We start from the raw sequence: 13,577 nt of genomic DNA on the forward strand, positions 1-13,577 counted from the left end.
CCGGTGTCGGTACCAGATGTGTTCGGGGTACCAGATGTGTTCGGGGTCCGTCTCTTACCAATGATGTTACGCATTGTGATTGGCTGTACGGTAATTTACCCAGGTTCCCAAACGGTGTGACGCGGCACACTGGTGTGCCGTGAGGCAAGTCCAGGTGTGCCGTGGGATTTTGTGACAAACATACGTTATTATTGCAATATACAACTACACAAAAATAATTATTTTTTTATTTACTATATCAGTACTTTGTATGCACACATTTCATAATACAGAGGCAAACTCTATACCTAAAAACGATTATTTAAAAAATAATCCTCACAGAACCCCGTATTCCGCTGTTAACGCAGTTGCGCAGGTGGGATTTATAAGACTGTGACACATCAAAGGCTGAAGGACAATATTAAAACTGAGAAACAAGCAAGCGGGAAAATGGAGCGCTTTCTTGTGCGGAGCAAACCAGCAACCACCAGTGTAGAGACTGCCGACAACCCACCATCGAAAGAGAAGAGGAAAAAAACTGTCAGCAGACAGTACCATGACAGTTATCTGTCTTATGGCTTCATTTGGACCGGGGATGTGAACAATCCTCAGCCCGAGTGCGTCGTCTGTCGGGAGAAGTTAGCTAATGCTAACATGGTTCCAAGCAAGCTGAAGAGGCACTTGGAAACCAAACATCCCGCCCATGTTCACAGTAACTTGGACTACTTCAGAAGAGCGCGGGATCTGAACCAGAGGCAGCAAGGACGTTTGTTGGATTCTGTGAAAGTGTCTGATAAGGCAATGGAGGCGAGTTACATGCTAGCGGAGCTCATTGCAAAGCAGAAGAAGCCTCACACAATAGCGGAGACACTCATCCTCCCTGCTTGCAAAATACTTGCAGGTGTCATGCTGGGTCCAGATGCCGCACATGAGCTATCGAAAGTGCCGTCGTCTGATAATACGATCAAAAGAAGAATCGACGACATGTCCGAAGACATTGAGGAACATTTGGCAGAGAAACTGCAGGCGAGCGGCAGATTTTCCCTCCAAATAGATGAATCTACGGACATCAGTGGGGCTGCCCAACTTCTGGCAAACGTCAGATATGTTGATGCTGACTCCATCAAAGAGACATTTTTATTCTGCAAAGAAATGGAAAGCCACACCACGGGAGAGGAAATATTCAGGGTAACTAATGACTATTTTAAAGAGAACAGTCTGACCTGGAATATGTGCGTCGGTCTTTGCACAGATGGTGCGGCGAGCATGACGGGGAGAGTGAAAGGATTCATTGCTAAGGTGAGGGCACAAAACCCACATATCGTGACAAACCACTGCATTCTGCACCGAGAGGCATTGGTTGCCAAAACCATGTCCCCGGAGTTGACTGAGGTGCTGAATCAGGCCGTGCAGATGGTGAATTACATAAAATCAAGGCCCCTGAAATCTCGCCTCTTCTCCCAGCTGTGCGCCGAGATGGGAGCCGACCACCAAAGCCTGATCCTGCACACAGAGGTACGTTGGCTGTCACGGGGGAAAGTCCTATCCCGTCTTTATGAGCTTCGGGAACAGCTTTTGGAGTTTTCAGGTGAAAACGCTGTCCCACATAAAGACAAGTTCGCGGATGAGAGGTGGTGCGCCAGGCTGGCTTACCTCACAGACATATTTGGGCATCTGAACGAGTTAAACGCCAAGCTTCAGGGAAGGAATGAAAACATTTTATCGTCCACAGATAAGATTCGGGGGTTTATGGGCAAACTTCTCCTGTGGCAGGAGGCTTTGGAGCAGGGCTCCATGGACATGTTCCCGCTGACATCAGCTGCGCCGCAGGCAGCTAAGGAGCGCGCTGTGTATGCGGAACACCTTCAGACCTTAAAAGAGAGGTTTGAGCAGTATTTTCCACGTGTGGCTGACATCGAGGACTATGACTGGATCCAAGACCCATTCCACCAGGAATCCTCCACAGAGAAGCTCTCCATGAAAGAGAGAGAGGAGTGCGCAGAGCTCCGTGTGGACCGCACACTGAAACTCAAATTCAGTGAGCTCCCACTGGATCAGTTTTGGTTGGCTTCTGCATCGGAGTACCCAAGCATCTCCCACCACGCGATTGAGCAACTACTTCATTTTCCCACTACCTACCTGTGTGAGCTGGCGTTCTCTACTCTGACTTATATGAAGAACAACAGCAGGTCACGGCTGTCTGTTGAACAGGACTTGCGAGTTGCCCTCTCTTCAGTGCCACCGAGGATTAAAAAAATCTGCGCGCCCCGACAGGCACATGTATCCCATTAATCTGTAAATAGGCAAATTTTAAAATAGCACATGTTTCAATGCTGATTGGTGAAATGTTATATTCATAATTTGTAGTTCAGGACCATGTTTCCTTGCATTGACAGTTCTCTGTGCTGAGTTTCTGCTGAGTTTCCGTTGCCTCATTTTTAATTTTGTGACCTGTCTGGTTTAAATGAGTGTGTTGCTGCTTTGATGAAGCCTAATTTGCTAAAGTTTAATAAATTATATAATATATATATTATATATATATATATAATATATATATATATATTTATATTTATAAATTAATTTTAAAAAATGTTCGTTAATAAATATTTCATGAGTAATATAGTTGTCTTTGTCACATTTTATTTGCCATTAGTAAATAAGTATGCACATTTACAGATATTTTACATGATATGAGTGATAACACGTGTTATAAGGGCTATTTTAGGGTAGGTGTGCCTTGAGATTTTTACTTGTCCTTTGGTGTGCCTTGGGCCCAAAAAGTTTGGGAACCAGAGTATACAGTAGAGGTTTCTTTTGATCATTACATTACATTGCATTTAGCTGACGCTTAAGTGCATTGACCCACAACATAAAAACTTGAAGAAATACAATACAAACTTGAAGAAAAACAAAGACGAATGAGGAGAAGAATAAGAGAAATCGAAGGTAAGAAGTATATAACGTAATATGGTAGGTAATATGTAATATGTTCAGTGCCGTTGGTACGTTAGTTCAAACAGTAACAACGGACTATTTTTCTTATTTCGTTTTGATTGCTATATTTGATTATATTATATATTATCAAGAAATTATATATTATATATCAATATGATATACTTTTCTATATAATAGATTATCAAAAAAGGTATTTATTAAGTAAGGGATAATGTGCAGCAATCACAATCGAGTATTCAACTAAGCCATGTAATATGTATATATACGACATTTTCGCGCCATAGGTAATATGTAATAATGTTCTTTTGTTATGTTCAGTGCCGTTGGTACTTTAGTTCAAACAGTAACAACGGAGTATTTTTCTTAGCGGATGCATGTACATTTAAATCAATACATACAACTATTTTTAAATCAATAAAATCATTTTCTAAATCCACAAAAGCATTTCAATTAATATTAGGAGTCATATCGTTACTTTGTTGAGAATGTGTCCATGTAATAAGCGGGATAATGTGCAGCGACTTGGTCATTATTGTGAAAAGAACACCTTCATGCCGATCTCGATCCCTCCGCTTCCCCATAATGACCGCGACATTTTCGCGCCATAGGTAGTATGTAATATTTTCTTTTGTTCTTAACTTTCATGACAGAAATGGAGAGCTTTTATACTGAGATAAAGCACTACGTGCTCAATGGTGGTTACCACGATCTCACCATCACCGCTGAAAAGCCTGATACAAGGAAGGCCTTAATTCGGAGGGCATCCAAACAATACCTGATCAAAGGTAAGTAACAGAATAAGACCATGGTTAAGTCATGAACATACGTTTTTATTATGTGGTATAAACCTCACATCCCTTTACTTTTAGGCTTCAATAAAGTATATATCTATCTATCTATTTATCTAATGGTGTTTTTTGGTGCAAAAGTGATCATACCTCTAATGGTTTATCATATTCCAACATTTTTCAGTAAATCGCAAGGACTCCACAGCTTTTTTCTCCTTTTTCTTTTTATTAGTATACACACTATTACTGTAGTTGTTACGTCTAAACCCCATTTGCCACTGGATTTCTTGAACAGCTTTTAGTCATAATGTCATCTCTACCCATGTCTAAATGATTGTTTTTTTGTTCCTGATGTGCCAGCTGGAGATTTGTACTACACGTACAAGGACAATGAAAGGATGGTTGTGTGCACCAAGGACCAAATTATCGATGTCCTGAAGGAGTGCCATGATAACCTGGGTTCCGGATGTCATGCAGTAAGTTACGCTTAGTTCTGCAGCTTAACGTTGCATTCGGAGAAAAACACGGAGATGTAATCCATTTAGCCAAGCCTGGCATATTTTATTATAAGGGCTGCACGCATCACTCTCACGGGGACAGCCTCCACTGGAATGAACTGGTTCCACACACGTGGCAATCAAGAGCTGTGATTAGCCTATAGGAGGCAGGCATGCATCCTATACCCCTTGTCCTTGCGCCTCACTGTGGCACAAGCACAACATTGCACATCACATGGAACAGTACAGTACCACATACAAGTGAGGACATATATCCCATCAAATCTCAGCACCCCCACTTGTTCTCAGGTTGTTATAATCTTAAACAAGAAAAACAAAACAAAAACATCAGAAAAAAAATACAGAATGAATGTGAACCCCTGTGTCTTGTTACACATTTCAAACTCCAAAAATAATTGCACCAAACCTCTTCAGTTTCAATTTAGTTGCAGGTTTCGTCATTATATCAGCAACCATATCATCTGTAGGACAATACATCAGAATGACTCTCCCCTCACTCACAGTGGATCTGATAAAGTGGTACTTTATGTCCACGTGCTTACTCCTCTGTCTGTTTACAGGGTTTTTGGCGAGAGCAATCGTTCCCTGATTATCCTCATGTACTACAGTTTGTGTGTACTTGTAGTTATCTATACCTTCTAGTAACTGTTCTAGGTATAGACACTCCTGTATGGTTGAAGCCAGTGCCATGTACTCCGCCTCGCATGTGGAGAGCGCTACTGTGGGCTGTTTTCTAGTTTTCCATGGAACTAGACAGCTGTTCTTACTAAGACTCACACAGTATCCTGTGGTACTGCGCCTGTCGCTGACATCAGACGCCCAGTCAGCATCACTGTAGGCCTGTATACCTAGCTTCTCACTGTTGTTTCTTTTGAAACTTAACCCTTTCTCAGAAGTACCGTTGAGGTATCTTAGAACATGTTTCACAGTAACCCACTGCTCTTCTGTAGGCTCAGCAAAATACTGTGATAACCTGCTTACCACAAAGCTTAAGTCTGGTCTGGTACAAGTGGTTAGGTATATAAGGCTTCCTACAGCCTCCCTGTACATCCTGACATCATTCATTTTTACTGCATCCTCAGTATATTCTAGTTTTGGTTCACAGGGCGTTTCTCTGGTTCTACAGTTTTCCATATTAAAACGCTGTAGTATCTTGTTAGTGTACTTTTCCTGTGACATGGTTACACATCCATCAGATTGGCTGAAATCGATACCCAGAAAATGTTTGAGTCTGCCTAGATCTTTCATTTTAAACTTTCCTGCGAGCATCTCTTTCACCTCTCTCAAAATCTTCTCATTGCTGGCTGCAATGATCAAGTCATCGACCCATATGATTATGATCGCCTTTTTGTCTTTTGACTCTTTGGAATAAACACAGTGGTCGGCTGGATTTTGTGTGTATTCATTTTCAGTTAAACAATCGTGCAAGACTCTATTCCAATTTCGCCCTGATTGTTTGAGACCATAAAGTGATTTTTCAAGCTTATACACTAGACCAGGGGTCCCCAAACTTTTTTCTCTGGGGGCCACATTATCGTTCCTGACTGTGATGAGGGGCCGGGATCGATCATGTGGCCTGTATACTAGGCCACTGCCTGTTATAGCCATAATTTCTAGCACAAAATAGTTCATCATTACAAGTGATTTGCAAAAGAAGTGAGTACTTCACATGTTTTTCAATTTGAAATACCACAGGTATTCCTTTTATTTTCTAATAACAACCATGTAACAATAGCAAGGAAAGGTTAGAAAAACATGGTGATTGACAGTTTATGAGTGATACAATAGAAATGGTAGGCCTATATTACAGTGAGATGAGAAATCATCAAGACAAGAAACTTGGTGAACAATATATCAACTAACCAACTCTTATTTGTATATTCAGGTGAGATTTTTTTTGTTCAAGGTGAAAATGCAATGAGCACCCAAACACTTTTACAGCACAATTATCATCCCTTTGAAATAGGAGATTGAGATGAGGGGCAGTGCATAAAGAGGAGAAAGAGGAGAGAGAGGAGAGAGAGGAGAGAGAGAGGGAGAGAGAGAGACAACGATGGAGAGGCAGATGCTGAGAGAAGAGATTGGGAGGAGAGACTGAGCAGTAAACCCTCGGCAGGTTAAACTAGAAGAGAGTAACAGAATGGGAAGTCAGCAATATGTGCAGTAGGTGAACTGAATTGGTACTTGTAGCCAGGGTGGAAAGAAGGATGGATGGGCAGTGATCTTTGAGGTCAGCAGTTGCAGTCCCCTCTCTTGCTGCCTGGAAACCTGGCATAAAGGGATGACATTGGACACATTCAGTAAATTACATAAATATGCTGCCTGTTGTTCCTTGTGATGTGATTTTACAAATACAGTGTAGCATTATTCATTACAATTCATTAAAAACATTAATCATATTTCATCAAAAAATCATAGTTCATGTTTACAGCCATATAAAATTGTAATAGTTAAAATCAGTATATTTACCATATCAGTGTGAACTGTGTGCTTGCTTCTGGCTGGTGAGAAGTCCGATGTCTGGGTGTAGCCTAGTGGTTGCCAGTCTCAAAGTTTGATGCAAATGTTCATCTGAGAGTCTGTTCCTCGTTGGATTTTTTATTTGCTTCATGCGGGAAAACGTCTGCTCGCAGGTGTAGGTGCTGCCAAAAACGGTACACATCTTCAGAGCATGTTGTTTAATGTTTGGGTAAGTGCCCTCTGGTAGCTCAGCATAGAACTCAAGGAGGTGGTCAGGCTTGAATGCGTCTTTAAGGACATCACAATTCTGCAGCTCGGCTAGTTCAAACTGAAGAGAGGGAAGTGCGTCGTCAATGTCAGCAGCAAAGGGGTTCTGGAACAGACTTATGTCTTTGTTGTTGACATGAAGCTCGCGGAAGCGCACACTGAACTCTCGCTGCAGCATCTCCAGGGCATCTTTGCACTTCGCGACTGGGAAAGGGGCGGCTGGTTTCTCGGCGCAGTAGCTTTGGGTGGCAGGGAGATGTGTGAAGTCCAGCTTTTGGACCTGTCGCACTAGGAGCTGCAGTTTGACCTCGAATGCTTTTATGTGGGAATACATGTCGCTGATGAGATTCCCTTTGCCTTGGAGCTGTAGGTTGAGGTGGTTCAACAGTTCAGTCACATCAGTTAAAAACGCCAGGTCCCATTTCCACTCCGGGTCGGTCAGCTCCCGTACCGTTTCACCTTTAGACTGGAGGAAGGTGTTGATTTCGGGCAGCAGGTCGTAGACACGGCGCAATACTTTGCCTCGACTTAACCACCGGATTTCGGTGTAGTACAGCACATCCTGGTGAGCAGACCCCAGCTCGGAGAGAAAGGCCTGGAACTGCCTGTGTTTCAGCCCATTTTTCCGGATGTAGTTGACACAGTGCACAACCACCTTCATCACAGACGCCCACTTCAAAACTTTGCAGCACAGCGCTTGCTGGTGAATCAGGCAGTGGACTTGAATCGGTGGGGAGAGACCTCGTTCCTCGAACTCGCCGTTCAAGCGCCCTACTAGACCCCTCGTAGATCCGACCATGCTAGGCGCACCATCTGTAGTGACACTGGCAAAATTAGCCCATTGCAGACCAAGTTCGCCCATTGTTTTGCACACTTCGACAAAAAGGTCTTCTCCAGTTGTTGTGCCTTTTAGGCTTCTCAGTGATGCCAGCTCCTCTGACACTTCAAAACGTGTGTTGACTCCACGAATAAAAATCAACAGTTGTGCCGTGTCCTGTACGTCATTACTTTCATCCATGGCTAAAGCAAAACACTTGAATTCTGCGGCTCTCTCTCTCAGTTGGTCAAACACGTTTCCCCCCATCTCCTCAATTCGTCTCGTCATCGTTTGTGCTGAGACACTCACCCCACGGAAGGCATCTGTCTTCTCGGGACACACCTCCTCGGCCACAGCCAGCATCATGGCCTTCCTGAATTCTCCGTCTGTGAACGGCTTGCCGTGGGTAGCCAGTAGGTTAGCTACTTTTTAGCTAGCTCGGACAGCAGCCAGGTTGACCCGGGATTGACGAAGGAAGGCATCCTGTTGAACAGCTAGTCCGCCTTTCAGACGCCGAACCTTATCATCTCTCGCTAGCCCGCTCAAGCTAGCATACTCTCTGTGCCTGGTTTCGTGATGGCGGCGAAGGTTGAATTCTTTAAACACGGCCACATTTTCTTTACATATAATACAAATGGCACGGTCCTTCCATGGAACAAAAAAATAATCCTTGGTCCATTGTTCTTTAAAAACCTGACACTCTCTGTCCATTTTCCTCACTTTACTGCACGCCATTACACTGCTGTTCAACTGTAGCATAATATTTTCTGCGCATGACTTCGATCAGCTTGTAAGGTGGCGGAAATTCGGTCATAAACATACGTCATATAAATAATACAGACACACATATTAAATTATATAAAATATAAATGGTTAATAAAAAAATATTTTAGTGTTAAAAAAACAAGATGCAAATGTAACAGATGTCAACCAGAACGTTACATAACGTTGCTTTTAAAGCGTGATAGAGGCGCTGGCGATCTGATTGACAGTTCCACTGTTTGGCTCATGGCCACTACCAGAGCCGCTCTGGCCACTACATACTGACGGCCTCGAGTTCTAATCTCAGGTGACGGAATGAACAGCGATTACCGCCCTCGTTTGGAGAGTCATGTTATTATTTCACAAAACAAGTTGGACAACTAAAATAAAATATTTTAAAAAATATTTTATAATTTTTTTTCTTTTTTTTTTTCTTCTTTGGGCCAGTTCAAATGGTGAAGTGCAGAGAGGTGGAGGGCCGGTCAAAGGGGCGTGGCGGGCCGTATGCGGCCCGCGGGCCGTAGTCTGGGGAACCCTGCACTAGACCATCATCCTTCTCTTCATAACCCTCTGGTGGATTGATATATATATCATAGTCTATGGGAGCGTGCAAATACGCTGTTTTCACGTCCATCTGGTGTAGGAGCAGGTCCTCCTGCGCTGCTTTCTGTAACACCACCCTTACACTCGTCAGGTTTGCTGTGGGTGAAAACGTCTCCCCATAGTCTATTCCCATTACCTGGCTGTAACCCTTGGCCACAAACCGTGCTTTGTATTTGTCTCTTCCCTCTACATCGCTCTTGATGGAGTAAACCCATTTACCCCCCACTGTTTTCTTGCCTATTGGCAGGGTTGTTGGGGTAAATGTTTTGTTCTCATTTAATGAGTGGACCTCCTCATCCATGGCTTTTACCCACTCTTTTGAGTTAGCCGACCTCATAGCCTCCCCAAAAGTCTGTGGAACACCATATACCGCTCTGTAGCAGTAGTCTACAGTGGTATGAACCCCATCACTATCACTGTCTTCATCTACGAAGTCATCTAAGTGACTAGGTTTCCTCCTTTCTCTAGTTGGATACCTCCTAGTCTCAGGTTCATCACCTGTCACACTCTGTTGTGTTTGGTTATGGCCATTTGGCCTCATAACTGCACCTGGACCACCACTATGTGTACTTCTACTCCGCACACTTGGCTCTTGAGCATTCTCCGCTCTCCTATTGACCTCTTGCGTGGTCTCGCTAGTCCTAGGCTGTCTCATATGGCCATAGCCATCATTTGGGTCTGTCTCTCCTGTCTGTGTCTGTTTCTCTACAGCTGCCCTGCTCACAAACTTCACTAGCCTGTGTTTGTGTACTTTATTAGTATCTGGATTATATACCAAATACGCCGGGCTGTTTTTGTCATATCCCACAAAACACCCCTGGTCACACCTGGAATCCAGTTTACCCTTATCCTGTTTGTACATGTAGCATACAGACCCAAATTTCTGCATGTTAGATACATTAGCCTTCTTGCCTGTCAGCAGCTGGTAAGGGGTCTGCCCTGTACGCCTATTAAAGCATCTGTTACGTACCACCGCTGCTGTTTGTATTGCATAGTGCCATAGCTGTTTTGGTAGCTTGCTTTCAACTAGCATGCACCTGCCCATCTCAAATAGAGTACGCCAACCCCTCTCAGCAGTCCCGTTCTGGTCCGGGGAATACGGAGCTGATGTTTCATGTCTGATTTTATTTTTCCTCATCAGTGTTTGGAAATCATTGCATGTATACTCCGTTCCGTTATCTGATCGCATGCACATCACTTTCCCATAAGGGGATATATCTGCTAGGAACTTTTCCGTAGCTTGTACTGTGTCGCTTTTCTTTTTCAGAAAATATACGAACACTGCGCTCGAGTAATCGTCAGTGAACGACAGCGCATATTTGTAACCATCTGCTGACTGTGTGGCTACAGGACCTGCTAGGTCTGTGTGCACCATCTGTAAGGGAACCTCTGCTCTGGTATCAGGGTTTCTATTTCTCGTTTGGGCAAACTTTCCTTGAATACACACCTCACACTCATGTTCGGGCCTAACTGCTTTGCCCTTGATCTGCATACCCTCAACCACATTCTGCAACTTAAGAACATCGTCATAATTACAGTGGCCTAATATCTCATGCCATGTCTGAATGTCATGACATGCATTACATTTGTCATTAGACTCACCCTCAGTATGCAGATAGTACAATTTTCCATAAACATGAATGTAAAATCTGATACCGTCTCTGGTTATTAGTGCGTCTTCCTCTTCTTTAAAGACAACCGTGGCCCCACTGGTAGTCACCGCCTTTACCGAGAAGATGTTCTGGGGGTACGACGGTATGAATAAAGCGTCTCTCAGCGTCGCCTTGTGTCGCCGTCCTCCGCTGTCGATTAGGGAAACCTCAGCATTTCCCCTTCTCTGAGCGACCCCGCTGCATCGGGTGCCGTCTGCCAACTCGACGCTGTGCTTTTCTGGTCTGAACGCGCTGTCGAAATCTTTGAACTGGGTCACGTTGGTGATGATATGTGATGTGGCTCCCGTGTCCACCATCAGGCCCTTCTCCTGGATGCCGCTCGCCGGCTGCTGCTCCCCGTCCCTCATCTTGAACGCGAAGTCGGCGCCGTCATCATCTTCTGTGATTTTACACGCTCCATCCCTTTTGTCCTTACCGTCCTTATCCTTACGCCTACATGTGGCGTCTTTGTGTGTGTCGCTTCTGCATCGACTACACCATGTCTTCTGTCGACAGTCTTTCGCTCGGTGACCTTTGGTGCCACACTTGAAGCACACCATCTCTGTGTCTTCTTTGTACCGGTCACGTGCGTTTGTCTTGGCGGGTCGCCGCCCGGTTCTCCCCTGGGTCTTCATCACACTGTCGCCCAACTCAGCTGCATTTGTCTTCTCTGTTTCTTCAAAACTTAGTAGCTTAGTCTTGAATTCAGCAAATGTGATATTATCATTTGTATGTGCCACATGTATTGCGAATGGCTTAAAACTCCCAGGCAGTCCTTTTAAGACCATAGCTATTAGTAGACCATCTCCCAACGTCTCACCTGCATTTCGCAGTGCTGTGATGGCTGTTTCTGCTCTGATGATGTAGTCCATAATACTTTCGTCGCCCGCTTTCTGGAGCGATGTAAGCATGGTGTACAGGTTAATTATCCGGGGTTTTCCCTTCCCGGCATAATACTCTCTTAATATGTTTAGAGCCTTTCTTCCATTGTCGGCAGCATCCCTCATAACTAATGAGAGGCTCTTGTCGTCCAACAGTTGAATCATCTCGGCATACGCGTCGGCATTTTTCTTGTCGTCTGCCGCTCTTTCCGCTTCAGTCCTCAGTTCTCCCAGGACCGTGTGTTTTAGTCCAATTAAATGGAAATGTCCCAACATTTTGGTCTCCCAAATCTCATATTTGGTCTCATCTCCGTCGAACGCCAGTCGAGGCAACCTGCTTGTTCCTCGTTGATCCATGATGCTAGCTTGCTCTCCTTGCTAGCTTAGCAACCCGTTAGCACGCTGTTTGTTGCGACTACTACACGGTGGAAACCGACAAACTTTTCTTCCGAACGACTCCTGGGCCCATAACCTGTTAAGTTACGCTTAGTTCTGCAGCTTAACGTTGCATTCGGAGAAAAACACGGAGATGTAATCCATTTAGCCAAGCCTGGCATATTTTATTATAAGGGCTGCACGCATCACTCTCACGGGGACAGCCTCCACTGGAATGAACTGGTTCCACACACACGTGGCAATCAAGAGCTGTGATTAGCCTATAGGAGGCAGGCATGCATCCTATACCCCTTGTCCTTGCGCCTCACTGTGGCACAAGCACAACATTGCACATCACATGGAACAGTACAGTACCACATACAAGTGAGGACATATATCCCATCAAATCTCAACAATGAGGTATAAACCTCACATCCCTTTACTTTTAGGCTTCAATAAAGTATGTATCTATCTATCTATGTATCTAATTGTGTTTTTTGGTGCAAAAGTGATCATACCTCTAATGGTTTATCATATTCCAACATTTTTCAGTAAATCGCAAGGACTCCACAGCTTTTTTCTCCTTTTTCTTTTTATTAGTATACACACTATTACTGTAGTTGTTACGTCTAAACCCCATTTGCCACTGGATTTCTTGAACAGCTTTTAGTCATAATGTCATCTCTACCCATGTCTAAATGATTGTTTTTTTGTTCCTGATGTGCCAGCTGGAGATTTGTACTACACGTACAAGGACAATGAGAGGATGGTTGTGTGCACCAAGGACCAAATTATCGATGTCCTGAAGGAGTGCCATGATAACCTGGGTTCCGGATGTCATGCAGGGAGAAGGCGCACCACCGAGAAGGTTTTGGCAACGTACCACTGGTCCACTATGCGGGAAGACGTGAAGAAATGGGTGGGAGTTTTTGACTGACTGATTATTGATCTACAGAAATGTGTTGTATGTGTACATTGAAACAGAGTGAGACAGTTTGAGCTCCATCAGAGCTGTCTAAAAACATATTTCAGAACTTGAACAGTTTAATTCTGTCTCCTCTGAAAGTTTTCTCTGTTCTATCATCTTTATACCTAAAGTTTGTTTTGCTGATTGAAAATGTATGATATTTGCGAAGGTTTATGAGTGTCCCCGCTGCCAGCAACACGAGGCCATTAAAACGGTTGCACCCGTACTGCATCCGATTCATGTTCCCGAGGCATGGACTGTCCTTGATGTGGAACTCATTGGCCCACTGCTAAGGGCAAAAGGTACTATCATGATGGGCTGAAGCATGTGTAACCTCCTTTAAAGGTTCTAAACGTGAAGATTCTGGTTTTAAAAAAAAGGAAATAATTGACAGTGATTCTGTATGTATTTACAACATTCTGCATTTCATATTGCAGATACATTCTAACAGCGACCGATTTATTCACGAAGTGGGTGGTAGCAAAAACTCTCTACCAGAAAACAGCTGCTGAGGTCTCAAAAAAGATCATCAACATTCTTCTCGATTTCGGGC

The 13,577-nt window shown here is 43.9% G+C and overlaps 2 protein-coding genes across 2 annotated transcripts; one reads left to right on the forward strand and one right to left on the reverse strand.

The window, feature by feature from the left end:
• Window positions 1-429: 429 nt before the first annotated feature.
• LOC307034858 (zinc finger BED domain-containing protein 5-like) lies at window positions 430-2,271 on the forward strand (the record flags this gene model as incomplete). The annotated part of the gene is made up of 1 exon (XM_079673784.1): window positions 430-2,271. The coding sequence occupies one exon, from the start codon at window positions 430-432 to the stop codon at window positions 2,269-2,271; it is 1,842 nt and encodes a 613-aa protein (XP_079529910.1).
• A 3,708-nt stretch (window positions 2,272-5,979) lies between these two features.
• Window positions 5,980-8,984, reverse strand: LOC307038046 (general transcription factor II-I repeat domain-containing protein 2-like). Its single transcript, XM_079679348.1, has 2 exons — window positions 6,710-8,984; window positions 5,980-6,508 (listed from the first exon to the last, which is right to left on the reverse strand). Exon 1 carries the CDS (start codon window positions 8,148-8,150, stop codon window positions 6,714-6,716), a length of 1,437 nt encoding a protein of 478 aa, XP_079535474.1. The 5' UTR covers window positions 8,151-8,984; the 3' UTR covers window positions 5,980-6,508; window positions 6,710-6,713.
• Between the last annotated feature and the right edge of the window lie 4,593 nt (window positions 8,985-13,577).

Source organism: Notothenia rossii (assembly GCF_949606895.1).
Source record: "Notothenia rossii genome assembly, chromosome: 4".
Classification (NCBI taxonomy): Eukaryota; Metazoa; Chordata; class Actinopteri; order Perciformes; family Nototheniidae; genus Notothenia; species Notothenia rossii.

Coding starts and splice junctions, on each gene's coding strand:
- LOC307038046 (XM_079679348.1), bottom strand. CDS start 8,150: ATGATGCTGGCTGTGGCCGAGGAGGTGTGTCCCGAGAAGACAGATGCC.